General features: G+C 40.7%; 1 protein-coding gene across 9 annotated transcripts in view; it reads left to right on the forward strand.

The window, feature by feature from the left end:
- Nucleotides 1–24,769, forward strand: part of huwe1 (HECT, UBA and WWE domain containing E3 ubiquitin protein ligase 1) — a 49,758-nt gene extending 24,989 nt beyond the window's left edge. For 6 of the 9 annotated variants that reach the window (XM_079239280.1, XM_079239282.1, XM_079239285.1 and 3 more), the window contains 46 exons: nucleotides 434–586; nucleotides 687–814; nucleotides 916–997; nucleotides 1,371–1,547; nucleotides 1,663–2,214; nucleotides 2,320–2,515; nucleotides 2,702–2,869; nucleotides 2,986–3,134; nucleotides 3,233–3,299; nucleotides 3,618–3,841; nucleotides 3,947–4,158; nucleotides 4,285–4,467; nucleotides 4,937–5,109; nucleotides 5,194–5,333; nucleotides 5,496–5,571; nucleotides 5,774–5,872; nucleotides 6,498–6,625; nucleotides 7,306–7,465; nucleotides 7,809–8,037; nucleotides 8,149–8,327; nucleotides 8,422–8,511; nucleotides 8,984–9,144; nucleotides 10,785–10,827; nucleotides 11,893–12,255; nucleotides 12,422–12,632; nucleotides 12,875–12,999; nucleotides 13,082–13,302; nucleotides 13,418–13,809; nucleotides 13,989–14,637; nucleotides 14,756–15,467; nucleotides 15,564–15,652; nucleotides 17,457–17,613; nucleotides 17,696–17,828; nucleotides 17,998–18,200; nucleotides 18,312–18,547; nucleotides 20,226–20,328; nucleotides 20,480–20,629; nucleotides 20,727–20,972; nucleotides 21,069–21,186; nucleotides 21,278–21,418; nucleotides 21,506–21,793; nucleotides 21,983–22,088; nucleotides 22,263–22,380; nucleotides 22,760–22,941; nucleotides 23,185–23,375; nucleotides 23,465–24,769. In XM_079239280.1, the coding sequence (XP_079095406.1) occupies nucleotides 434–586; nucleotides 687–814; nucleotides 916–997; nucleotides 1,371–1,547; nucleotides 1,663–2,214; nucleotides 2,320–2,515; nucleotides 2,702–2,869; nucleotides 2,986–3,134; nucleotides 3,233–3,299; nucleotides 3,618–3,841; nucleotides 3,947–4,158; nucleotides 4,285–4,467; nucleotides 4,937–5,109; nucleotides 5,194–5,333; nucleotides 5,496–5,571; nucleotides 5,774–5,872; nucleotides 6,498–6,625; nucleotides 7,306–7,465; nucleotides 7,809–8,037; nucleotides 8,149–8,327; nucleotides 8,422–8,511; nucleotides 8,984–9,144; nucleotides 10,785–10,827; nucleotides 11,893–12,255; nucleotides 12,422–12,632; nucleotides 12,875–12,999; nucleotides 13,082–13,302; nucleotides 13,418–13,809; nucleotides 13,989–14,637; nucleotides 14,756–15,467; nucleotides 15,564–15,652; nucleotides 17,457–17,613; nucleotides 17,696–17,828; nucleotides 17,998–18,200; nucleotides 18,312–18,547; nucleotides 20,226–20,328; nucleotides 20,480–20,629; nucleotides 20,727–20,972; nucleotides 21,069–21,186; nucleotides 21,278–21,418; nucleotides 21,506–21,793; nucleotides 21,983–22,088; nucleotides 22,263–22,380; nucleotides 22,760–22,941; nucleotides 23,185–23,375; nucleotides 23,465–23,567 (9,006 nt within the window). In that variant the 3' untranslated portion in view covers nucleotides 23,568–24,769. The remainder of the gene's footprint in view (nucleotides 1–433; nucleotides 587–686; nucleotides 815–915; nucleotides 998–1,370; nucleotides 1,548–1,662; nucleotides 2,215–2,319; nucleotides 2,516–2,701; nucleotides 2,870–2,985; nucleotides 3,135–3,232; nucleotides 3,300–3,617; nucleotides 3,842–3,946; nucleotides 4,159–4,284; nucleotides 4,468–4,936; nucleotides 5,110–5,193; nucleotides 5,334–5,495; nucleotides 5,572–5,773; nucleotides 5,873–6,497; nucleotides 6,626–7,305; nucleotides 7,466–7,808; nucleotides 8,038–8,148; nucleotides 8,328–8,421; nucleotides 8,512–8,983; nucleotides 9,145–10,784; nucleotides 10,828–11,892; nucleotides 12,256–12,421; nucleotides 12,633–12,874; nucleotides 13,000–13,081; nucleotides 13,303–13,417; nucleotides 13,810–13,988; nucleotides 14,638–14,755; nucleotides 15,468–15,563; nucleotides 15,653–17,456; nucleotides 17,614–17,695; nucleotides 17,829–17,997; nucleotides 18,201–18,311; nucleotides 18,548–20,225; nucleotides 20,329–20,479; nucleotides 20,630–20,726; nucleotides 20,973–21,068; nucleotides 21,187–21,277; nucleotides 21,419–21,505; nucleotides 21,794–21,982; nucleotides 22,089–22,262; nucleotides 22,381–22,759; nucleotides 22,942–23,184; nucleotides 23,376–23,464) is intronic. The other 3 variants (XM_079239288.1, XM_079239286.1, XM_079239287.1) reach the window with 3 other exon arrangements.
- The last annotated feature ends 2,334 nt before the right edge of the window (nucleotides 24,770–27,103 follow it).

Consider the following 27,103-nt stretch of genomic DNA (forward strand, 5'->3'; position numbering starts at 1 on the left):
GAATTGTAAGAATTGCAATTTAAATCAAATCAGCACCCAAAAATCAGAATCGATTCAAATCTGGGCATCGTCAAAGCCGTTATTTTCTATGTTGTACGCATAGTTGTGCAAATACGTTCAGAGAAATGTGTAGTTATCTCCGCAAGATGTTCAGTAATATTACAGATTAAAAGAAATAGCAGAGTTAAAAGGCCAAGAACAAAACCATAATAAAGCTTTTGTCTTCTACATCGTATTTAGTGTTATATGTAATATAATAAAATAGTGGGTCATGTACACAGTCAGGATATATAATAAAGTACATAACCTACAGTAATGTAATGGCAAATGTCCTGTGGTATTTATAGCAACCAAAACTTAGAAAATTCTTATTGAAGTATTCCTGACAAAGAAGCTATGCTAGTTAGCCTGATTTTACATACTGTGTATGCAGGTTTGGGAGGCTGCAGACGTTCTGATCAAAGCAGCTGAGCCCCTGACTACCAGTGACACAAAGACGGTGTCTGAGTGGACCCGACAGATGGCAACACTACCACAGGCCTCCAAACTGGCTACAAGAATTCTGCTGCTAACGCTGCTCTTTGAGGTACCAGAAATACCAGATTATGAGCATAATACATTTAAGTTTGTAATTATTTTCGTCTGTGGTTCAGTGTTTCATAAAATATCTCTTAATTGTTTTGAAGGAGCTGAAGTTATTGGGTGCCAGAGTGGTAGAGAGCAGTGGAATTCTTGATTTGCTGATTAAGCTGCTTGAGGTTGTACAGCCTTGTCTGCAGGCAGCGAAAGAGCACAAAGACATCCAGACACCAAAGTGAGATTTCTACAGCTGTTGCTTAAAATCTTTTCACTTTGTTGCCATTAGGAATCCTAATTTGCAGTTTTAATTGTAAATTATTTTTTTTTCTTTTACAGATGGATCACACCAGTGCTGTTGATTATTGATTTCTATGAGAAAATGGCAGTTTCTTCAAAACGAAGAGAACAAATGAACAAGGTAGGGATTAAAGTTGCACATTAAAGTAAATTATGGGAGGCACATGTGTATTTACTTAAAGACTGTGTTTAGGAAGCTAAAGTAAGACATTCATACATTTGAAACTTTACTTGGATAGACAACAGGCATCCTTTTACTTCATCATCTTGTTTTTGGTTTGTCTATTGGTTTTATTTATTCAGAATGGATTGTGTCATATGTTGTAAGTTACCTCCTCTTTCTGATCCCTTTTCTGTTCCAGCAACTGCTCAGAAAAGGCCACTAGAGCCACAAATCTATTAAAGAATAAATGTGGTTTATTAACATGAAAACTGATGATGTTGTGCTGCTGCTTCTATAATGCACATTAAATGACTTGTTTGCTTGTTTTTAGTATCTGCAGCCAAATGGAAATAACTGGCGATGGTTTGATGACCGCTCAGGCCGTTGGTGTAGTTACAGTGCATCCAACAACAGTACCATCGACTCAGCATGGAGAGCTGGGGAAAGCAGTGTCCGGTTCACAGCAGGGAGGAGAAGATACACTGTACTGTTTAACACTATGGTGCAGGTAAACAAATGCTTTTCTTTCTGTTTCAAGGCAATACATGTTTATATTTATAAGGTTAGTTGCAGTAGACTTGGCTGATTATCTTTTGCTTGACTGTTACCACTCTGTGTGACAGGTAAATGAAGAGACTGGTAATAGGAGGCCAGTGATGCTGACTGTCCAGAGAGTGCCTCGTGTTCCCAAGCATTCCAAGACGGGCAGTGTTCCTGACTCTGAGAGAGAGGACTCTGACAGGAGCAAAGTAGAAGAAAGTCAGGCTGAACTCGACTCAGGGGCAGCAGTGGAGATAAGTGCTCCTAAAGATGATTCCAGCCAGGTAAAGGAGAACATCTCTGGCCCTCCATCATCCGTGGAGTCTGACTACTCTCAGGGAGCTGACATTGTAGTCAAAGGCCTGACAGAAGACATGACCACCATACTGATTCGGGCCTGCGTCAGCATGATAAGTGTTCCTGTAGATCCCGACACCCTTCATGCCACATTGCGTCTTTGTTTACGTCTTACACGCAACCACCATTATGCAATGATGTTTGCTGAGCTGAAGAGTACAAGGATGATTCTGGGGCTGACACAAAGTTCCGGCTTCAATGGCTTCACCCCACTTGTTACGCTGCTGTTCAGACACATCATAGAAGATCCGGCCACACTTCGACACACCATGGAAAAGGTTAATATTCTTCATACCTAAAGATTATGTTTTGTGAGCGAAATGGCATTTTGTTTGTACTTATAATTTTTCTTACTGTGAACCAATTTCTCATTTGGTGCAAAGGTGGTGAGGTCGGCTGTGACCAGCGGAGCAGGTAGCACCACGTCAGGAGTGGTGTCAGGTAGCCTGGGTTCCAGAGAAATCAATTACATCCTCCGCGTCTTGGGCCCTGCCGCCTGCCGTAACCCTGAATGTTTTATTGAAACAGCCAGCAATTGTATTCGCATTGCACTGCCTGCACCCCGTGGAGCTGGCACAAGTAAGTTGAAATGTTTGCAATGCGTCACATACCATTGATTCGGTTTATTCAAAAGTAAACTAATTCAATGAGTTTTTGAGTTAGTGCTGTACATTAGAGCATTTTGTTTCACCTGGATTTGTGTTGCAAGTTTTAATTTTCAAAGTGTATTTATCATTCATGTAAATTTGCTTTTTTTTCCTGCAGCATCTGATGATGAGTTTGAGAACTTACGAATTAAGGGGCCCAATGCTGTACAGTTGGTAAAGACCACTCCTCTGAAACTCTCCCCCTTGCCGCCCATCCCTGACACCATCAAGGAGGTCATCTATGACATGCTCAATGCCTTGGCTGCCTACCATGCTCCTGAAGAACGTAAATAATTTTCATAAGATCCAGATTAAAAACAATTATTGCTTTTGAGGAGCTTATATACCATTGTAATTGAGTTATTTCAAAGTTTCAGCCAAGTTTTTGTATCTGCATTGTAGCTGAGCGTACAGAAGAACGTGCTGCAGCTGTACCTGGTGGTCAAGATCTGTGTCAGATTTTGCAGGATGTCGGTGATGATGTTTATCAGCAGTACCGACTCACACGGCAGGGAAGTGACTTTGATTCACAGTCAGCATTTCACATCAATGTGAGTTTCAAAGACTAATCGTTCTGTGTATAATGGATGTCATAAATACCTTTTTTTTTTTCTTTTGTATGTAATTATGCCATATCTCTTCCTCTCAGGCTCAAGTTTTTGCTGCTGATGGAGGTGTGGCAGAGTCTTCCCAGACAGGCACACCACAGGGAGAAGGTAAGTTTGGTCATTTTTTTCCCTCAACACTAACAAATATGTGTAATAAACTAAACATTAATTATTTTTCTTGACTCTGGTCACATTGTCATGTCTCAGCATTGTCCTTGTAAAACACCACATGTTAATACAATTAAAGTCTGTTAATCTCATTGATAATTAAAGACTTTGTATTTCAAGATTTCATGTTCACAATAAAATGACAGAACTGCTGAAATTGGGCTTCAGATCAGATCTAATACTTTTTTTCTCTCTAGAATAATGTATTTATACAGGTTGAATTTCAATTAATTGTAATGTTAAACCCAATGTCTTCAGCTTCCACACCAGAGGAGATGCGAGAGGAGAAGAAAGAACAGGAAGGAGAGAAGGGCACCAACTCAGATGAGAGTAAAGCAGCTAAAGCAAAGGCAAGCAAGCCTCTGATGCCTACATCGACCATCCTGAGACTGCTGGCAGAACTTGTGCGCTCCTATGTGGGTATTGCTACGCTGATCACCTCCTATAGCTACACAGCTGGGCAGTCTGAGCTTATTAAGGAGGTGAGTTTCTAGAAAAGATCTTGTTAGGTTTTCACAACTACTTATGTTGTCTTAAATGCAATGAATAATTTCTGAAACCATTCTGACTTACTTGTATTCCTACAGGATTGCAGTGTTTTAGCCTTTGTGCTCGACCATCTACTGCCTCACACCCAGAATTCAGAGGACAAGGACACGCCGGCTTTAGCACGTCTCTTTCTAGCCAGTCTGGCAGCTGCTGGTACAGGCACTGATGCCCAGGTGGCTCTTGTGAATGAAGTAAAGGCTGCCCTCAGTCGAGCTCTAGGGATGGCAGAAGGTGCAGAAAAACATGCCAGGTAAACAACTGTAAAATAGATCCTACAGCCTGACCTTGATTTTTGAGTGTTATTTGCATTGACATAAGTAAGCTGAATATGAAAAAACCCATTTTTATTGTCCCCCTCCACACATTTACTATACAGGCTTCAAGCCGTGATGTGTATTATCAGCACGATCATGGAATCGTGTCCTTCCACATCAAGTTTCTACAGCACAGCAGCAGCCAAGACGCAACATAATGGCATGAACAATATCATCAGGCTCTTTCTCAAGAAAGGACTGGTCAATGACTTGGCCCGTGTGCCCCACAGCTTGGATTTGTCCAGGTAATCTTATATTCATTTAAGTTTCTTATTTAACAACTGTAGTGAAGTCTGTAGTGAAAAGTCGACTGGGGATCTTTGCTACTTACTAAAATATGCTGATCTATTTCCCTTTCATCGGTTTTTAAGATAAACAAAATGGTGAATGCAGATGTTACTACTTGTGTCACAAGAAGTCTTATTTCTTAGGCTTATGATTTAGACTTAGTTTGAACAAGAAGAGATCTGGTTGTCTTGATGTTCGGGTTATTTCTGAGAAGTTCAAATTAACCAGTATGTCAACTAGAAGATTGATGAGCTGAATAATTTAGAAAAAAATGACGTATATTCACATTTCAGAACGTTGAAATGCATTAATAAACACTCCACAAGAATATCCCAGCCCTAAGAAAAAACAATATTGCATTTAGTTTAATGTCAAAATCAGTTGTTTTGCAAAATAAAATTAGTTATAAAATGCTATTTCTTTTAGTCCCAACATGGCCAACACAGTGAATGCTGCACTGAAGCCTCTGGAAACTCTGTCACGCATTGTGAACCAGCCAAGCAGTCTATTTGGGGGCAAAGGAGGTTCCAGCAAGACCAAGACAGAACATGATACTGTGGGCACTGCCAGGGACAGCAACAGCAACACACAAGACCAAGGTATTTACATGAGACAGACAAAATGTTTAAACACTCTGTGTTGCGCCTCAGATGGCTGTTGCTGATGTGTTCTGTTCATTTCAGGTGAGTCTGGTGAGGCAGAGCCAGTGGATGGCAGCCACAGGGTCCAAGGAACAGACAACGACTTGATGGATGGAGAAGCAGAAGGAGACACAGTGGTTATTGCTGGGCAACCAGAGGTTCTTAGCACTCAAGCTATGCAGGTGAGATGCATCATGCATTTAATGTTTCTCACAGTTGATCATATTTAACATCTCTAGCTACAAGTCATGAGATAAAAGGTTTCCAAGAAATTTTGATTTCTACAACCGGTTTGCCTACTTAGTAGTTGATATTGCATTGGTACATCATTTCCTGTTTTGTAGGTGGAGAATGAGTTAGTGGACCTCATTGATGAGCTACTGGAGAGAGATGCTGGCACCGTCAACAGCACTATTATAGGTAAGCCATTCATTTATGAAGATGACCTCAGGGTAATACTTGCATAATTAAAACTAAATTAAGACAGCAAAATAATAAGTAATTCCTTTGTTAATTATGCATAATTTGACTATAAGCAATCTTTTTTATTATTATTATTATTATTATTATTATTACAAACATCACACAGACCAGTGCATGTCTTGTCTGTTTTGTCAATTAGTGGGACGCAGCGGTGAGGATGAGTCACAAGAGGATGTGTTGATGGATGAGGCCCCATCCAACATTAGTCAAGCTTCTACTCTTCAGGCAAACCGTGAAGGTATGACATTGTTGGATCAGAATGCGTTTTCATATGCTGTTTGTAGAGCACTTCTAATACAATTTATAATACAAAGTACTTTACACAATAAAATGGTAAAAACGGACTGGTATGTGGACTGTATGCACTTCTATAGTGTTTTTACAGTCATTTTTGTACTCGAAGCACTTTACACACTGCATGTCACATGTACCCATTCACATAAACAGTCATTTCCCAACAGATACATCGCAGGACATTGAGGGTTCGGTTGGTTGATAACTGCTCTTTCTCCTGAACTGCAGCCACTTAATTTAAAGCTTTGCCCAGTTAAAGCAATATTTTTTTTCGTTACAAATATTTCATACTTTGACTCTTGTTGACATCTCAGCGTGTTTTACACTTTGGTGTACTTTAACCTATTTATACGTATCTTTATAAAGAAATTTAGAGGTCCTAAAGTTTTTTTTTTTTTTTTTTTTTTTTTTTTTTACGGTGTGCCAGTTGTCGAACGGCTCCTGAGCTTCAGCAATCCTCAATGACTTGATACTAGAGAATACTATGAAGATATGTGTCAGATCATGGCAATTATGAAGTTTTATTTAGATTTTGCTGTAAGTAGCTCTGTCTTTGTTTCTTCTTGTAGACTCTATGAATATCCTGGAACCTGAAGATGAAGAGCACACTCAGGAGGAAGACTCGAGTGGTAGCAATGATGATGAAGACAGTCAAGATGAGGAGGAAGAGGAAGAAGAGGAGGAGGAAGAGGATCAGGTAAAAATAAATGCATTAAAGTTTATGTGCAGCAATATGTAGCAAGTAACTGTAAATGATCAGACTTAAACAGGAAGATAAAGTAGTTGCGGGACTACCTGCCCTGTTTCTAACAACACTAGAACAAACTTCGCTGTTAGATTAAATTAGATTACTTGTCCAGCAGAAAACTGCAACCCCCATGTGAGTTAAGTCCTTCTCCCTGATGAATTGTCACCATCTGGTAAACGCTACAACAATGTAGACTCTTGTTTTCTCCCGATTTTTATTTCTTTTTCTTTTCTTTCTATTTTTTCCGCCCTCTCATGGAGTAATATAGTATATATGTGGTCTGCCATTTCAATGACAAACAGCAAGTTGAATGACTTTGCTTGTTCCTCCTCCCCCTCCCCCAAAACACACAGGTGTTTACAGCTAAAACCCGTAAGGCTAACAAGTTTGTCACCTTTCAGCTACCCTGTTCAAAGATAGTGAGGCAACATGGCAGCATTCTGTTGGTTGTGCCGCACCCATGTGTTTATAAATATTTCCTTCTAAGCTACAAGAACACTCTTATTTGGCAGCAGTTGTGATTAGACTTGATTTTTGCTAATAAAAACCCAAATAAGTAACACAATGTTCCTTTTTAAAGAAGTCTTGATTGTGATCTATATAATTCATGGTTTTTGCTGTCTCCTAAGGACGATGAAGAAGGAGATGAGGATGATGACGATGAAGGTTCAGAAATGGAACTGGACGAAGATTTCCCTGACATCAATGCTGCACCACACATCCGATTTGAGAGGTTTGACAGGGATGATGACCTCATCATAGAGTTTGACAACATGTTTTCAAACAATGGTAAGTAGGATATGTTTTCTAACCTGTACTAATGAGAAATTTACTGTTTAGTAAAATATCTTAAGTTCTTAGAGCTTTAAATATAATATGTTGCTACACGTTTTTTCATACAAGACTCATCATAGTGGATTCACTGGGGAAATGTATTGTAATGGCTCCATGAAATCACTCTGTAAGCCAACTTTAAAAAAGAGATGACACAATGTTGTGCTTGTAAGATGCTTCAAAGATGCTAAAATCACTCATTCCGGATTATGTTGTGTTGCATAAACATGACCAAGGGTATGTGCCAAAACTTCCTGTTAATGTCTGCTCCCTTTTGTTGTCTGTTTTTCTTCATCAGCTGACATCCCTCCCTCCCCAGGCAACATCCCTAGCTCCCATCCACTAATGGTGCGCCATGCGGACCACGGTTCCCTCACTCTAGGTGTGGCAGGTACAAGTAGCCGTCTAGCACAAGGTATGGGTCGCAGCCAGCGAACGCTGCGTCAGCTCACTGCCAACAGTGGACACACCATCCATGTCCACTACCCTCACAACCGCCAGCCTAACCCTCCACTTATCTTGCAAAGGTGAAACCATTTTTCTTTTTGTGACCAAATAAAGCACAACAAATATCCTACATGATCTTCTACTGGTTTTTTTGTGTTCTAATAAAATTCTATGTTCTTATTTCATTTTAGGCTGTTGGGTCCCAGTGCTGCCGCAGATATTTTACAGCTATCCAGCTCTCTGCCTCTGCAATCCCGTGGTCGTGCACGGCTTTTGGTTGGAAATGAGGATGTGCACATCATTGCTCGTTCTGATGATGAGTTATTGGACGATTTTTTCCATGAGCAGAGCAGCACTGGTGGACAAGCAGGTAAGCATTACCAATGGGCTGTGCAAGTAACTGCTCTATGCCTTGTCCTCCACTACATAACATGTTTGTTTGTTTTTTCTAACCATCTCTAAAGGCACCCTCTCCAGTATTCCCACTGCCCTTACTAGATGGACTGATGAATGTAAGGTGCTGGATGCTGAAAGTATGCACGACTGTGTAGCAGGTAATTATCTTGTTTTGGTGATAATAGTTTTATTTTCATGATAATTTCTGTTTTGGAGATGGTGTTTACATGAGAAAATATCAACATTTAAGGATTTTCAGTCAAAGTATGGAAATGAAAACACAGGTAGATGGAAGTACTCTGTGTTCATTTCAATCCTCTTTAGCTACTTTTCTCAAATTTTTTTCCTGACTTTTAAAAGCTTGGCCTATGCCATTATCTGGCTGTCATCACTGATATCTTGTGTTATGCAGTCCTGAAATCTAGTTGTATACAGTGTTAGAACAAGACCTTAACTGTTGTTGACCAGCTCTGTTATTTACCCATAGTGACCAATCGAAATATTTTATGAGCGTTTGTATCAACACAGATGCTTTAAAGAAGTGAGGTCAAGTTTAACTTTGTGACTTTCTGCACCTATGGGATGCAGCTGTGGCAAAAATGTCAATCTGCCTTTTGTTCTCACTTTTAGTGGTGAAGGTGCCTATCCTGCAACATCTGGAAAGTCTAAGGGATGAGGAGCTGGAAGAGCGCAGGGAGAAGAGGAGAAGGCAGCTGGCTGAGGAGGAGGAATCAAAACAGAACGAGAGGAGGGCTTCTGGAGCAGAACAAGCCAGAGAACAAAGTCTACAGGTTGGCTGTGTATGAGGAGGAGTTTTCAGTAGCACAATTTCTTCCCAATCAAATACCAATTCAAATACTTAAACATTGAACAGTTGTACGCTTCAATTCAAAACTTCAGGGAAAGTCGAATAAAGTTCACCTATAAATCAAATCAAATCAAACTTTATTTCTTGAGCACTTTTCATGCCACGGGCAACACAAAGTGCTTTACAGGATAAAATCAAGTCATAAGGATTAAAACAAACAGTAGATAAAAAGGCATTTAAAAATAATAGACACGCTCTTTTTTCACACACACGGACATAGAGCAAAGAACCCACACACACTCCCCGAAAAACATCATTCCCTGAATACGGTCTCTTTAACTGAATTCTGGTTAATAAAACAACTAAAAACATTAAGTGATAAAAATTCTGACTTGGTGCTGATGTGAGGAAACAATAACTAGGGATCCATCCACACCAGGAGCCAGTCCCCCGCATGCTCATAGGGGCCGCTGCCACAGGAACCGCACAACTCCCAGGCAGCAAAGGGGCCACCCGCAGCCGTGAAGCTGCAGTGCTGGACCCCGCGCCACCCAAACAGCAGCAGTCGTCATGACAACAGCCCCCAGACCAAACAGGCAGGGCCCCCAGCATGCTGGATCCCCATAAGGAAAACACTGGAGTTAAAACCAGAGATGAATAACCTTAAGAAGCAGTAAGAAATAAGAACAATAAAAGAAAATGTACATATATACATAGGACTTCACAATAATGTATTAAAAATAAGAAATCTAATAAAACAATTTAAAAAATAAATTAAATAAATTAAGATAAGTAAATAAAGTAAAATGTAGCTTAAAATTCAGTTAAATGCTAAGCTAAAAAGGTGTGTCTTGAGCCTCTTCTTAAAAATATCAACAGTCTCCGCGGCCCTGAGGCTCTCTGGCAGGCTGTTCCACGGTCGGGGACCATAACAATGGAAAGAGGTCTCACCGTATTTCTTAGTTCTGACTTTAGGAACCACTAAAAGGCCAGTACCAGAGAACCTCAAAGTCCGCGAAGGCTCATAATTAAAAAGGTCGGATAAATAAGAAGGCCCAAGACCATAAAGACATTTATAAACAAGTAAAAGAATCTTAAAATCAATCCTGAAGCGCACAGGAAGCCAATGCAGCGATTTTAAAACTGGTGTAACGTGTTCCCGCCCTCTGGTCCTCGTCAGAACTCGTGCCGCTGAATTCTGTAGTAATTGTAGGCTGGAAAGGGACTTTTTAGGAAGACCAGAGAGCAGGGCGTTACAGCAATCTAATCTACTGGAAATAAAAGCATGCATCAGCACCTCTGTGTTGGCAAGAGAGAGAAATGGGCGGACTCTGGCAAAATTTTATAAAGGATATAGTACGGTTTAGGTTCATTCTGACATAATTCAACAAGCCAATTATCCCTACTTTTTGTGAGTAGTGTAATTTAGCTTTCCATCACCAAGTATGATGTGGCATGAATGAATCACAGATTTACTGTGAAGCACTTTGGGTGCCTTGAAAAGAAATTATTCATTCGATAACGGTGTGGCAAGTGATGTGATTTAATCTTTTGGTTAAATTGTGATGTTTCTTTTAAAACAACACATTTACATTTTAATCTGGTCATGTTTTTTGTCCTTAGAGTTCTGGATTGGGAACAGTTAATGGTGCGGAAAACACTGCAGGTATTGATTATTGTAGTGTTTGAATATGTTTGTGTCTTAATGTTAACATTCCTTTGACCGTTTAGGATTGTACAACTCAGCGAAGACGACCAAGTGGCAAGCAGCAAGCTTGTTGTGCGTGCTTTGGGATGAGGTAGTAGTTTGTATAGTTTTAGGATCACACCAGATCTGGGAGATAACTATACAGTCTACTGTCTTTCTCATGGCAACGCCATAACAACTCACCTTCTTCTCTCAGCTTCACTCCACTTTGTAAACAGAGTTGTTGGTTCTGCTATCTGTGGGAGGCATTTTGCTGACATGGTTTGGGTTAATCCATCTCTTTAAAGGAAGAGGCCACTTGGAATCATTACATTTCTGAGCAGCTTAGTCCTAACATTTATATCCTGTTGAGAGTGGTCTCCTCCAGGATGACACAAGCCTCATATATAAACTGAATGGGAATGGTCACAAAGTGAACCTACTGGATAGTTTGTACATGATGAAAATCACGCACAGGTATGCTGTGGCTATATCCATCAGCAGGCCCGTTGTACTTTAGACCAGTTCTTAGGTACTGTCTACCACAGTTATCAAAATACCAATTTAGAAGATATATTTATAGTTGTCATGTCTGAAAATGGGACGAGTTTTGTTAAAAATTTGCACTTTTCTGGGCTTTTTTTTTTTTTTGCTTTAATTTTAATTTTCCCCCATATGTATATTTTATTCATTGCATTTTGTAGCAGCTGCCTGTGCTGTGGTGAGGTAGTAAGTTGTGTTGTTGTTGGGGATCATGATTGTGTACCCCGTTCAGGAGATAACTATACAACTTACTGCCTTCCTCATTGGAGGCTTGTTGCACCTGTGTTTAAAAAAAAAAAAAAAAAAAAAAAAAATCACATTTTCTTTGTATATTTGCTTGTAGTGAATTTCCTTTTAATATTAGTGACAACTGTAAAATACCTGTGAGCACGTTTGCCTGCATTTGAGAACAGTAACATATTGGTATTGTTTTAATCATTAACCAGTACTGTGCTATTATAACATGCATCTATGTTTTTTTTTTTCCCCTGAATGTTACAGAAGGTGACCAGGTTCAAGGTGGTTCAATGTCATGTCTGGACCCACCTAGAGTCTCTGAGGGCTTCCTCACCGCTCCCCCATCTGGAGAGGTCACTCCGACCACACCTGCTCCTCATGAACAGGCCCTAGTTTCCCTGGAGACAGCTATTAGTCAACAGGTCCACCAGCCAATTGCTGACTTGCTACTAGCTGACTCTCATGCGAGCTCGTTGGCTGCTCTGGCAGGAGCTGGCCTCCCACCCCTATCAGCATCTGAGAGGCCAAACAGTGAAGCCGAGGCATCTCAGATGGAAATGTCTCCGGCACCCACAATCGGTGAGAGGGTCGGAGGAAGTGGAGGAGCGTTGGATGAAGGCAGGGAAGGTAGACCAACCAAAAAAAAAACATAATTACACAGATGGGCCAACAATAAGAGCTTGATGCCAAATTTTTATGGGAAGATGTTGTGATTGAGATGGATGATACATCAATCGTACCATTGTCTTAAATCCCATGAGACAAAATTCTCCATCGCTTCTTTTCTCCTCAGCATCCCTAAGTCCAGACCTTGTGGAGAACTCCGAGCCTGTAGTAGTGGGTGTATCACAACTGGAAGGATCACCCATGGATACCAGCAGTCCTGCCTCTGCTACCCAGGAAGAAGCTGCTCCCAACCCTACCCAGACAGCTCAGTTGTCTCAGGAGCTCTCTGGCAGTGGAGAGAGTGGTCTGACCGACAGGCAGACAGATGCAGACACTGGGTGAGTAATAGCCTAAAGAAACGTCTCGAGTCAGTTGCGATAAATACGCCTCCTTTTTTATTTGTGGTTTTCTTTTTCCAAAATTTTTCCATATATGCTTGAGTGCATTTTCTGAAATGCAGATAACTGTTTTATTACTCAGTTAAATCTCTGTCCCAACATTTTTATATAATCGCACATGTACGTTAGTTATAAATATATTTTTACAGAATGACAATAGCCTTTGTCTTTGAATTAAACAGTTCTACGTCTGTTTCCTCCCCCGGGGAAACGATGCCCAGGAGTGATAGTGCTGATAGCCAGTCGCAGGCAATCCAAGAAGAGCCACTCCCATCCACCAGCAATGAGGAGGAAGACCCACTTGCAGGTAAAATAGATTAATACGTTACTTTTTTTTTTTTCTTAAAAGAAATTATCTCCATTAATATTTGATGTTTTTGATTGGGCAGGCATCAGTCTGCCAGAGGGGGTTGACCCTTCATTCCTAGCAGCTCTTCCTGAGGACATCCGTCGAGAAGTATTGCAGAATCAGCTTGGCATCAGACCACCCTCCCGTCCTCCTGCTGCCACCACTCTTTCCACATCTACTCCACCTGTTCTAGGTGGACCAGGGGTTACAGAGGTTAGCCCTGAATTCCTGGCAGCTCTGCCACCTGCCATCCAGGAGGAGGTGAGATTTATTCAAATATTGGATTGCAGACAATCTTTCAAAGAAATCCTGTTTCCAAGAAAACAACTGAAATTCAGTGAAGTCTCTTCATTAAGCATGCCGTTGGTTTTCTTAGGTTCTTGCCCAGCAACGAGCTGAACAGCAGCGAAGGGAGCTAGCACAGCAACCTCCACAAGGAGACACTCCTCTGGATCCAGTCACCTTTATCCAAACACTGCCTTCAGAGCTCCGTCGTAGTGTCCTCGAGGACATGGAAGACAGTGTGTTGGCTGTGATGCCCCCAGACATTGCAGCAGAGGCAGCAGCTTTGCGTAGAGAGCAAGAGGCCCGTCAGAGACAACTGATGCATGAGAGGTTGTTTGGTCATAGTTCATCTTCAGCCCTCTCAGCCATCTTGCGTTCACCAGCCTTCACTAGTCGCTTGGGGAGCAATCGTGGCGTTCAGTACACCCGACTAGCTGTCCAAAGAGGAGGAACATTTCAGATGGGTGGAGGAACAAACCACAGGTATGATGAAGATGATGGTTGGACCTGTTTTGAATATTCTTTTCTTCTTTCTTTTTTACAGAATAGCTATAAGGCATTTTAGAAAGGGTACATATGTCACTTAAAATGTCATTGATTTGGCTAAATCATAGTGAAATTCTGACATTTTGAGCTGAATGTCTGATACGTTCTCTCCTTAGACCATCCAGTTCAAGTGTGGATTCTTTGTTGCGTCTTCGTGGACGATTGCTGCTGGATCATGAGGCCTTGTCCTGCCTGCTGGTTTTGCTGTTCGTAGATGAACCGAAGCTTAACACCAGCCGGCTTCATCGTGTGCTCAGGAACCTCTGCTATCATTCTCAAACACGCGGATGGGTCATCCGTAGTCTGTTATCAATTCTCCAACGCAGCAGCGAGAGTGAGGTATGTGTGGAGACCTCACGTCTAGAAGATTCTCGTGGCAAAAGGAGCATCCAGGGAGGCTGTGGGGGGAAAGGCTCGGCAGCCTCCTCTCTCTCCTCGTCATCTTCATCCTCTTCCTCAATAGAGCTTTTGAATCGGGTGGAGTCTCGTAGTTCCAGCCAGCTTTCCTGGCTCTCCGTCTCTATGGATGCAGCCTTAGGCTGCCGGACAAATATTTTCCAGATTCAGCGAGCATCTGGTAGGAAGCATGCTGATCGGCATTCGGCTGGTAGCGCCACCGGATCCGGAACGCTAGGGGGAGGAGTCCCAGGCCCTGCCACAGGGGTCACATGTGCTGGAGGTGGAGGCTCCACAGTTCACATTCACCCACAAGCTGCTCCAGTAGTCTGTCGACATGTGCTGGACACGCTCATCCAGTTAGCAAAGGTGTGGGTCGCTTTTTTTTTTTGCTTAATCTTGCTACATCATTTTTCATTTAGGATAAAAACCTAACTGAAGAAACAAGCATTGATCCCTTTATTTCTTTCCTTGTCTCACCCTGCAGGTGTTCCCCAGCCACTTCACCCAGCAGCGATGCAAGGATTTGTCAGCTTCGTCCTCAGATCTGGATTCTCGTCTTTGTTCTGTTTCCTCTGGAGGATTGGGTGGAGGTGGGGGCTCCAGGTCAGGGTCTCAGTCTCAGAACAACCCAAATGCCTCTGGCACCCAGAACTCCTTTGGGTCTTCTGCTGTGACTCCTCAGTCTCTGGGCATCTCCACAGATTTCTGGGACCTGCTTGTCAAGCTTGACAACATGAATGTCAGCCGCAAGGGCAAGGCCTCAATGAAGACGGTGCCTCTGGGTGCAAACGCAGAGGCTGAGGGAGTACAGTTCAGTTTGGAGACTTCTCCTCTTGGTCAGCTTATGAACATGCTGTCTCATCCCGTGATCAGACGGAGCTCCTTGCTCACTGAAAAGCTCCTGCGCCTGCTCTCCCTCATTTCCATTGCCCTCCCTGACAACAAGGCCACTGAGGTGCCTGCTGGACACCCTACCCCTCAGGCTGCCAATCCCAATACGGCAAGCTCAGGAGCAACAGTCTCGGTCACAACACAGGTCACAACGTCAGTGGGCTCTATCCAGCCCATTGTGGCAGCCCCAGGAGCTTCTGCAGGCTCTGTAACCCAGGGTACATCCTCAGGGACAAATCTGGCAACCTCCCAGACATCCTGTACTACAATATCTATACCCACGTCAACTGGAACAACCTCTACAGGTATTATTTGGTATTCTACAATGTAATGTCTCAGTTTAATGTGGAGTCAACTGTACAACATCTGGAAGAAAATAATTCTGGAATTTACAAAAACAGGAAAACAGAGGAGCATTACTGGCAATACAGAGAGCGACAAGATGGCCTCCTCTGGACTCACGGAGAAACAACTTCAACTTTCTGTGGAGGTAGGGAGAAGAGCCATCAGTCAAGGGAGAGAAATAGCTGCATGAGAATTTTTTATTTTCACTTGAGGATTTTTTTTTCTTGTTTAAGCCCTTAAAATGGTTGTTTATTTATCTTGAATAAGTTGGAGTGTGCAAACTGCCTCCAATTACCAAGGCATACGCAAATGCAAAGTAGTTACGTCACTCAGCATCTGAAAAGACATGATGCATATATAGTAATTGTTATAAGAAAGGCATCAACAGTAAAGTTACATGTTGCTCAAGATGTACTGCTCAGTCCTGGGGACAAAAAGCAGATCTTTATTCACAAACAAAAGTTTTTTTCTTTTTTCTTTATTTTAAATGTAGGTGGTGTATTTACATGCAAAAATATTTTAAGTTTAGTTGAACTTTTCTTTGCAGTCGGGAGGATCAAAATAAAAGCAAACAGGTTTTACTTTTTATCTGTGTTGCCAAGCCCTAAGCCGTAAACACACAATCCACTTTAAAAGTTAAACCTCAATCTTTTAGATGCTTAACTTTGCAATCTTGCAATCAGCTTTGTAGTTGTTGCATTGGGCTTGAAAGTTAAAGACATGCTCACATCACACTTGGGAATGAGAAGGCCAGAGGGTCAGAATAGGTTAAATTATAATGCTATATAAATAGGACCTTGCTTACATTCAACTGTAATTTTTTGCTCTTCTTGTAACAAAATAAATGGACTGGGCTTCGTGTTTGATTCAGTGAACTTTTTTACAAAAAAATTTAATGAACGATCTGCCTTCTCAAAAAGCTGCTGTTGCTAAAACTTATTCTAAGCTGCTTTAAACTATTTTTTAAAAAAAAGCTTGATGTACCTTTATTTTATGCATTTTCCCTGTAAAGTTATTATTTATATATACTTAAGTCAGATAGGTGGTCTGAGAATTTAGAAATACCTGTTCTGTCGCTGTCCAGTTGTGGCATAAAGAATTTCTACCTAATTGTTTGCAAGATCAAGAATTTTATGTGTGAGTTTGAGGTAAAAGAGAGAAGAAGAAAGAACTTTTAAGTAAGGAGATATTGTTTTCTGGGTATATTTATTGTAAATTCTGAGACTTTGGGAAGGCTTGTTTTAGATGAGATAGGCCTACATCACCAGCAGCCTTTTCAGCTTTGGCGCTGGTATGAAAAATTTGCACCATAGTAAGGATGCACCGATCCACTTTTTGGGAGTTCTGATCCGATACCGATATCTGAAATTTGAATATCTGCAGATACTGACATTTGCAGATACCAAATCTGTTTATGTGAACATTATTGTGACTATGGTTATTATTGCTGTTATAACTGTGTAAGATCTCATTAGGTTGTAATAAATTACCCATCCTTTCTGAAGTTACCTCATCAATACAAATATAATAACATTACAGATCTAACAATTTCAACAAGTTGTTTGATTGGGCACATTTTACCTAAATGCAACTATAAATGTGTGGTTTCGAAACAAAGATGTAGCTTTTAGTGTAACAAAAAAATGTTACATTTTAACATTCAAGGAATTTATTTCTTTTAAAACATGTCCAAAGCATGTCATCAAACACATCTGCGCTATCTTGACTAGTGTAGTATCGGTAGTGGTATCGGTACACTTTTATTAACACAAAGTACAAGTATACAGGCTTGGTATTGAGCCGATACAATGCTAAAATTGGTATTCTAATTTTCCCATCCCTACACCATAGATATGATTGTTTCTCTATCCACTCCCATCTTTTCAGGTTTTTTTCCCTTTACATCTTTCAGCAGTTGATAATTATTTTTTCTCATTTCTCCTTACAAGGTGTTGACATCTCATTCATGTTCTGAAGAAGGTCTTGAGGATGCTGCTAACATCCTGCTGCAGTTATCTAGAGGAGATGGTGTCACCAGAGACACTGTGCTCAGACTGCTGCTCAGTGGAGCTAGACATCTCGGATACACTCTTTGCAAGCAGATTGGTCAGTTTTGGGTATTGAGGCAACATCTCATCTCTGCCCTTTAAGCAGTCATGTCTAAGTTTGAACATTCTTGTTTTCTTAGGCACATTACTGGCTGAACTTAGAGAGTACAACTTGGAGCAACAGAGACGGGCACAAGGTGACTCGCACTCCCCAGATGCACCTCCTGAGGATTCTTCTATGTCAGCCCGATTGAAGGGCAAGATGACCAGCAGGTAAACAAGTGACGATTCTGACATTTAGATGTCAACATTTGATGTCGGTGAAGCAAAACAAGGAGTGTCAAATTCTTCTTAAATTGTGCCCAGTATCTTTAGTTTGCTATGAGTGATAAATCATTTGTACAATTTCTCTTGAATTTTCTGCATATTTGTTTGGACACAGGTTTGATGGGTCTGAGAGCGTCGTGATCGTCGCTGCACAGAAGCGTACACTAGGGGGACGGGAATTGCAGCTTCCTTGCATGAGTTCACTGACGTCAAAGACTTCAACACAGAAGTTTTTCTTGCGAGTGCTGCAAGTGATCATCCAGCTACGCGAGGACACAAGGAGGGCCAATAAAAAAGCCAAACAGACGGGGCGATTGGGTAAGAAGCTGATGCGCGCGCGCGCGCGCACACACACACACACACACACACACACACACATTTATAAGTTTTAGTGATGGTCATAACATTCTTTCCTGTCTGATATGGAAGGCTCCACCAGTTTGGGTTCAGCCAGCAGTATCCAGGCTGCAGTGCGTCAACTTGAAGCTGAGGCGGACGCCATCATTCAGATGGTGAGAGAGGGGCAACGTGCACGTCGTCTCCAGCAAGCCCCCCCACCCAGCGCCCCCTCTGCCTCTGCTGCCATTGCTACCGGAACCTCAGTGGCTGCCCCTCATGCACCCACTGGTGCTGCTCCCCCTGCTGGCACAGCTGCTGCTGCCACGGTTAGCATGGGCTGTACTGACAGCAGGCATACTCTTACTCACACACTGCACACATGTTCAATGCAAAACCAGTTCTGTGATTAAAAACAAAAAAATAATTGGTTGCAAAATGTGACCTTCACAGTTCTAAATAATGATTGCGGTTTTTATCAAAATGGCTGCTGAGATGGCCACAAACTCGATAACTTCAGTATGAAAAACAAATGCATAGCATGACAAGCAAATATTTTTGTTTATCTTTGTCTTTTTCCTCTTCTTCTGGTTGTGTTTTATCGGTGGTTGGCAAAACATTTTTCTTTGTTTAATCGTCTAACGTGGCGTTGTGTGAGGGAAGGGCGAGTACAAGAAAGCTTGTTTCCTAACCTATGGTGGCAGTGGCCTGAGAGTGGAGCCTGCACTGTAATTGTCCCCACAGTGGAGCTCTGCAACGGCGGAGCGGCACAAATGCTGCCATAATTACCTCCTGCAACCTTGCATTTGGGTTGCTTTTGTCATGCAAAAGAGTACAAGCAGTTTGATCCTTAAAGAAAGAGCACAACGAACCACAGCACCAGCAAACACTGGCAAATGTGTTTTTGCAGACACGAGAAATTAGCAAAAGAAAGTCACAATAATGACAGTTTTATAACTTGTTGTTCTAGTTGACCAGGGTCTGTCTATTCTGGAAACTGTTCACTGCAAGACCAATTTCAAGATTTTTTTTTTTTTTTTTTTTTTTTTTTAAATTCTTTGAGTGTATTCAATCAGTAATAAAAGTTTTGAGGCAATCACTGCTTTCATGCTCATCGCTGACGTGGCAGCTGCCTCAGTCTGGTCCTGTTTAGACAAGTTGTACTGGAAGTAATTTTGTTGAGCCCGGACGCTGGTTCAGTGACGAATTCTGATTCTGATTGATGTGTAAATGTCTGTGTGTAAAAACAATATAAAGTTCATTCTATGCTAGGCCATTGAATAATAGCAACACCAATAACATACATCCAAGTATGTAATTTATTTTAAAAGACATCTTAAAGTAACACAATTATTGGATCAATACTCTGTATTGACAGATACCTAAACAGTAGGTTTCAGAATCCGTATCGGACAGAAAAAAAACACTGCATCGGGGCATCCTTAAAATCAACTCATACAGTCAGTTGAGTCATCTTACACCGTTGCGCTTCTGAACACTTCCATGTTGGTCATTGTAACAAAGAAACGATGGATTAATGCGGCTTGTCATGTTGGGTATGAATTAAATGTAAACACAATCATAATTACTTTATTACTATATATATATATATATATATATATATATATATATATATATATATATATAGATATAGATATATAGATATCTATATAGATATACCTACAAGTATGTTGCAATGGGCTGTAACTATTATTTCGCTTCTTGCAATTTATTTTTGCATTGTGATGTCTTCTCTGCTGCCATGATGAGCATTGATGGTCAAGTCATTTACTGTTTTGTGTGTCTGTGTTTTTATATTGTTTTCACTGTACTGCCTGCTCTGATTACGTCTGTTTGCTGCCTGATTTGGCTTTATGCTTTATTGCTCTACTGTCGATGAATCATGGGAATGTCATATTGCATGGCATTATTGAGTTATTCTGCATTCCTTATAGAAATAACTTCTGTTTCTGGTTGTTTATCCACTATCTGGTTTGTTTTCTTTAGTCTGAAGTGCAATCAGTGCCAGAAGCCCAAGCAGCACAAAGGGATGATTCTCCAATGGATGTGGACCAGCCATCTCCTCTCGAGCAAGACCCTGCTCCTCTAGGTATAGGTAACTTTTAGCTTACCAACATAAAACCTACATTTGTTTGTTTGTTCTTCAATAGACATTTCTTGTCAAACTCATCCCCAGTCTTACAAGCTAAACATCATTGATGCTGATTATTTAGGTTGTATCTGAATTATCTCATTTATAGATGAAGATGGAAATGGTCAGTCAGAGAGTGAGGAGAAACTTCCAGACCTGCCTTTGCTCAGTGAGCAGCTGTTATTGGATGAATTATGGGACATGCTTGGGGAGTGCTTAAAGGAGCTGGAGGAGTCCCATGACCAGCACGCTGTACTAGGTATATGTAACTCTACTTAAGAAATAGTTTTGTTTGTGTGTCTGATTTAAAGTGGCATGGATATATGTTTTAAGTCTTTTTTTTGTTTTTTGTTCAGTGCTCCAGCCTGCTGTGGAGGCCTTCTTTCTGGTTCATGCCACTGAGCGTGAGAGCAAACCTCCTGTCAGGGACACACGGGAGAGCCAGCTTTCCCACATCAAAGATGAGCCTCCTCCACTGTCCCCAGCACCCCTTACACCTGCCACACCTTCATCCCTAGATCCATTCTTTTCCAGGGAACCATCCTCCATGCATATCTCTTCAAACCTGCCACCTGATACCCAGAAATTCCTCCGGTTTGCTGGTGAGCCTGAAATATGTGCAAAAGCAGACAAATAGAACTTTGGTTTAATCTATTACACAGCTTTGACACAGCTGATTGTTTGTTGTTTCTTTTCAGAAACTCACCGCACAGTGCTTAATCAGATTCTACGGCAGTCCACTACTCATTTGGCTGATGGGCCTTTTGCAGTCCTGGTTGACTATATTCGCATCCTGGACTTTGACGTCAAACGGAAGTGAGAGATTATTTTACACATCTATCCTGTGCCCTGTTGTTTCTTGTCTTTTGCTTTTTATTAAAGTCACTCATGATTTTTCTCTCCAAAGGTATTTCCGCCAGGAGTTAGAACGACTGGATGAAGGTCTGAGGAAAGAGGACATGGCTGTGCATGTGAGACGAGACCATGTCTTTGAAGACTCCTACAGGGAGCTTCATCGCAAGAGCCCAGAGGACATGAAGAATAGGCTGTAAATAGGCTTTTCTTTTCCTGTTTCTTTCTTTTTTTTATTTTCATAAACACTAAACCTGTTTCAAAATCTTCTTTCCTGTTCCAGGTACATTGTGTTTGAAGGGGAAGAGGGCCAGGATGCTGGAGGCCTGCTGAGGGAATGGTACATGATCATTTCCCGGGAGATGTTCAATCCAATGTACGCTTTGTTCCGCACTTCACCAGGGGACCGTGTCACCTACACCATAAATCCATCATCTCACTGCAATCCCAACCACCTGAGCTACTTCAAGTTTGTGGGTCGTGTTGTGGCCAAGGCTGTTTATGATAACCGGTTGCTGGAGTGCTACTTCACCCGCAGTTTCTATAAACACATTCTGGGCAAGAGTGTCAGGTATGTCAGATACCAGTTGTTACAGCAGAGCCATGTAATTACTGAAGGCATGTTCCAAATACAGTAATAATCCCAACTAACTCCCTGTTATTTACATGTAAACTGTAAAAGTCAGTGAATGGGTTATTTATATATTTACACCTTCCTGAATGTATTAGTTCTACAGATAGATGTTTTTGGTTTGAACAGGTACACAGACATGGAAAGTGAGGACTACCCATTCTTCCAGGGTTTGGTGTACTTGTTAGAGAATGACGTGTCCACACTGGGCTATGAGCTGACATTCAGCACAGAGGTTGGTGTCAAAGTGTTTTCATGCAGTTGTTGTTATTATTGCCACATTTATAAAACAAAAAATACTACTGTAATTATACCTTTCATAAATGCTACATAAAGGTTTTAAGTGAATGTTTTTGTTCCATTTTCCTTCTTAATCATTTATTTTTCATTTTAAAAAATTGTTTTGTAGGTCCAGGAGTTTGGAGTGTGTGAAGTGAGAGACCTGAAGCCAAACGGCGCCAATATTCTTGTCACCGAGGAAAACAAGAAGGAGTATGTGCACCTGGTGTGCCAGATGAAGATGACAGGTAAGACTGTCATTTCATCCAAAAATTCATTTCACAACCAGTTACGCTTTATTCAAATAAGAAACCGAGCCGCCTCGGTTAGATGACAGGTGTGTGTGTTTCTGTAAGGTTGGTCGGTCAATTAATTGCTGAAATCAACCAATTCTGTTTTAAATTGTTATTCTAAATGAAGCCACTTGGTGGCAGCAGGACAGTTTATTTTATTTTTTATATGCGGCACAGTTTGAAGGTGTTTCTGCAGCCAGAATCCTGCAGCAGCATCACACAAATATTTAGTTAAGCTCTGAATTTTCTCCTGGTCGAGATTTTGTTTCTAAGAAATGATTAGACAAAATGTTTCCCAAGTGGAAATGTTCTCATGTTTTTTTTTTTCTTCTAGGTGCAATCCGCAAACAGCTGGCAGCCTTCCTCGAAGGATTCTATGAGATCATCCCGAAGCGTCTGATTTCCATCTTCACAGAGCAGGAGCTGGAGCTGCTCATTTCTGGCCTGCCTACCATTGACATTGACGACCTGAAGGCCAACACTGAATATCATAAATACCAGTCCAGCTCAATCCAGGTGAGGATGAATGAACACATGGAGTCACAGAAATAATTCCTGGATGGAAGAACTGATATTTGCAAATCTGATTACCTGATTTGCCAAGTTTCTATTTGTTTATGGAATATTTTAAGTGAACCATCTGATCAATATCCGACATAAATGAACTAAACATGTCTTAAAAAAAAAAAATACATAAATTGTAATTGAAAATATCTACAAATCTTCTTTATTTGCTCCTCCCACTCATCAAAATGATAGATCCAGTGGTTCTGGAGGGCGTTGCGGTCCTTTGACCAGGCAGATCGGGCCAAGTTTCTTCAGTTTGTCACTGGCACATCTAAGGTTCCTCTCCAGGGTTTTGCTGCTCTGGAGGGCATGAACGGTATCCAGAAGTTCCAAATCCACCGCGATGATCGGTCAACCGACCGCCTACCATCTGCTCATACTTGGTAAACAACTCTGAAAAAGTTATTATTATTATAGGAAAACAATCTAAAAATGTAAAGCTAACTGTTTTGTCCCCCTCATCAATCCACAGCTTTAACCAGCTGGACCTTCCAGCCTACGAGAGCTATGAGAAGCTGAGACATATGCTGCTGTTGGCCATTCAGGAATGCTCAGAGGGATTCGGACTGGCTTAAACCACAAGACTTAACACACACAGACATGCATACACTTAACTTAGGTTTGCCTACTCTTGACACATTCACACCGATAACCTCTGAACGCGCGCGCGCGCACACACACACACACACACACACACACACACACACACACACACACACACACACACACACTATCATAGACATTACTGGATTACTTGTTGAATGGCCTAGTCTTGCTGGTTTCTATTCCATATAAAACGTATGAAACCAGCAAGTGAAATAATAGAGTGATTGACATTGCAACAACACGGAGAGCCTCATTTTGACACAGATGTGTCATCTTCCCAGTTTATGGTAAATGCAATGGAGGATTCAGAGGATAAAACACGGACTAATATAAGACGTTTTCTTCATTTAGTTTGATTTCTCTGTACAAAAGGTTTGGGAGTTTATTATGTTCAATCTTTTTTGTTCTCTGGCTGTGTAAAAAGAAAAAAAGAATGTTGTTTGAACAGGATGGTTATAAAACCTTTGGGGAAAAATGTTGGTGGTTTCCTGTTGCAAATTTGTGACTTCAAAAGCCTTTGACAATAGGAAACATTTTTATGAACGACTTGAAACGTTTAGGTGATATCCACAAAAATGCACTTTTCAAAGTTTTGTGGCATTTTTAAGGAAGGATGGTACAAAAAATGAAGAGAAAACTTGAAGGTGATGAAAACTTAAAAAAAAAAAAAAAAAAACCCAACAAAAAAAAAAACTAGAGTATTTTTGGCTATTAAATTGCTGACCCAGACTTGAGCCTTTGAATCAGAGTGGAATAACTACATGAATAAATGCATAAAATTTCATTCAGTCTCTTAACTGTTTTAGCCATTATTTGCAGTCAATTCATTCATCAAAACTGTCTATTCATAATGTGTTCATGGACAGATACGTCCAGCGGTGCTCATTTTGTTTTTCTAATCTCACTTTGTATGTTCATCTCAACAATGAATCAAACTGTGTTCAAATCAATGTGTTAAATTACTGAAGGCATCCTGTGGCGACTGAAGCTGCTTGGTTGAAAGCTGAGCTTGTTGCATCGCGCGTACCCCCCCCCCCTTCACTTTGTGGGCTGTGTGACAACATGGCAGCCGACCTTACTGCTGTCCTGATGAAAACATATCGACACTGATGAGGTGGTGTTATTCCAGGTTTCATCTGCTCCTGTTAATCCACACATGGCTGGAAACGGGCCTGCTTTTGGCTCGTATTAAGGTTCGAGCATCAATGACGGGACAAACTAGGCACTTTGCCACAATGATTAAAAATCTTGATTTAAAGGTTTTTTTTCTGATCATTAAAAACTTGACACAAGTTGTGGCGTTTCAAAAGATGAAATGGGAATCTGTTTCATTAGTTTTACTTAATTCCATTACATTACGCAGTTTGAAGTTCCCGACTCCAGTGCACTTGAAAATCAACAATGTAAAATTCAGATTTACTTCATAAAGACCTGATACGGATTTGTCATGTAACTCATAGGGAAACAACAGGTCTGTGAAATTTGCCAAAACAGCAGTAGCTCAACGCTTAAGGTCCAGTCATATTGTTGAGAAATCTTTATCTGCAGGTGTTCAGCTTAAATCCTTAATAACAGGCTTTTTCTGTCTTCACTGTAAATCTTTATGTTGACTTATTTTACCCAGGATCACATCTAAAAACTAACATGTTCTGCTAACTAGTTTACATTGTTTGTAGCTATCATTTAACTGCTCCACACATGCACTCATTTTTGTAGTGCAATGTAACGATGAGTACAGGCTTTGGTTTGTAGGAGATCTCTAATCATTACATCTGAATTTGTGCCACTATGTGCATATATTGCTTTCATATCCTTAATAGAACAGATATTTATTTTAAAACCAGCTTTAGCTTGGTGTTGCACCAGGTTCACTCAAATGATGGCTGTAGGTGGCAATGAATCAGATTTGTAAATAAATTAACTTAAGTGCAGTTTGTTTAAACTACAGCATGTACAGCAACAAATAGATTAAACCTTTCTTTTTTTATTAACTAAAATCTAAATAATAAAATCCTGTAGAGTTTCATTGGCACTGATTCAGCATCCGCACAGCAGAGTTCAGTATAATCATCCAGCGTTCTTCCGAGGTGATCGGGATCCACATGAAAATACAAGTGATTAGTGATCATTCAGCAATTACTGTTTTTAGATGATTCTAACTCAAACTTTTAAGTGCAGAGGTTTTAGTATCTGGTTTGCTTTATGAAGACGCTTCTGACTGACCACACTAGATTCCTTACTCATTCTTCCCTACATCAGCTGCAGCGCTCCAGAGTTTCTTTACGTCTCCAGTCTGATAACAAAACTGTCATTTCCAGTTTAGTCTGTTGTCCAACTGAACTCAGGGGTGTATTTAGTTCTCAAACTAAATAATTCAGCTGTTTTAGTAGTTTATGGATTCAGCCAAAACTGACTAAAATGTCTGGTTTATGCAGACACACACACACAGTGATTGGGGATAAGCAGCAAAGGGAAGCCGTGGTGATCAATATACCCATCCCCAATGATGGAAATCTAAAGATTTTCCTGCGTCAGCAATTGTATGCAGTCTCTCCCGTCTCACCTGATGAAACTTACACGTCCTTCAGATGGGCTTTGTCACCTGACTTCTAACTCAGTTTGAGGATGATCTGGTTCAAACAGAACCGGTTCGTCATTTAATAAACTTGTGAGACGACAAGTAGAAAGTTAACAAAATGAATGAAAAGACAGTTTTAAAGAACCGCCAATTCCCAAGGGAACGGAGGTCGAGGACTAAAACCTTAAGACCTCTGTCCTCAAATTGGGACTGACAAGCTTCCACCAAATCTCCCAGCATGCTCCTCGTACATTCAGTTTGATCAACCGGCCTGGGGCCGATAAGTGAGGAGAGAAAAAAAAATGTCCACACAATGCAAAACCAAATATAAGACTGACAAGTATTAATAGTTCATATCATGCAGTCATACAAGCACTAAACAATATAAAAACCCTTAAACTGATGATTAATCTGAAGAAAAAGGTCCCACCTTGACAAAAATAAAGGTTATTTTTATCTGTAAATACTTTGTAGAAATAAGTTTTCAATTTGACATGAATTTTTCCCTTTTTTTGGTGCCACAAAAGTGAAATTATAGGGAAATTCTAGGAATCTTTTCAAGTTCCTTTAAAATGAACCTGAACTAAAACAGATGGAATAAAACCGTAAAGATGCTAAAAATGTATCAGCTTCTGGATTTGCACATTTCCCTTGTAGTGTGTACTCCTCTCGTTACGACTTTAGTCTTTTTCCAGCTCCTCTTATATACACAGCTAACTAAAATACACAGCTAACTAACAGCTGTGTATTTTAAAGTTGATTTTTGCTAAATGAGACATCATAAACTTCCTCATTTCTAATTACTAGCATGAACATCCCACAGCCACCATCATGGTTCCTGCAAAGACCAGTTAATGTGGATTTGTCATAAACTACAATTCTCTTTACTTTCTTCCATGTTTCCTTATTACTCAACATACTTTTCAT

The sequence above is a fragment of the Telmatherina bonti genome (genome assembly GCF_933228915.1).
Source record: "Telmatherina bonti genome assembly, chromosome: 4".
NCBI classification, from domain to species: Eukaryota; Metazoa; Chordata; class Actinopteri; order Atheriniformes; family Telmatherinidae; genus Telmatherina; species Telmatherina bonti.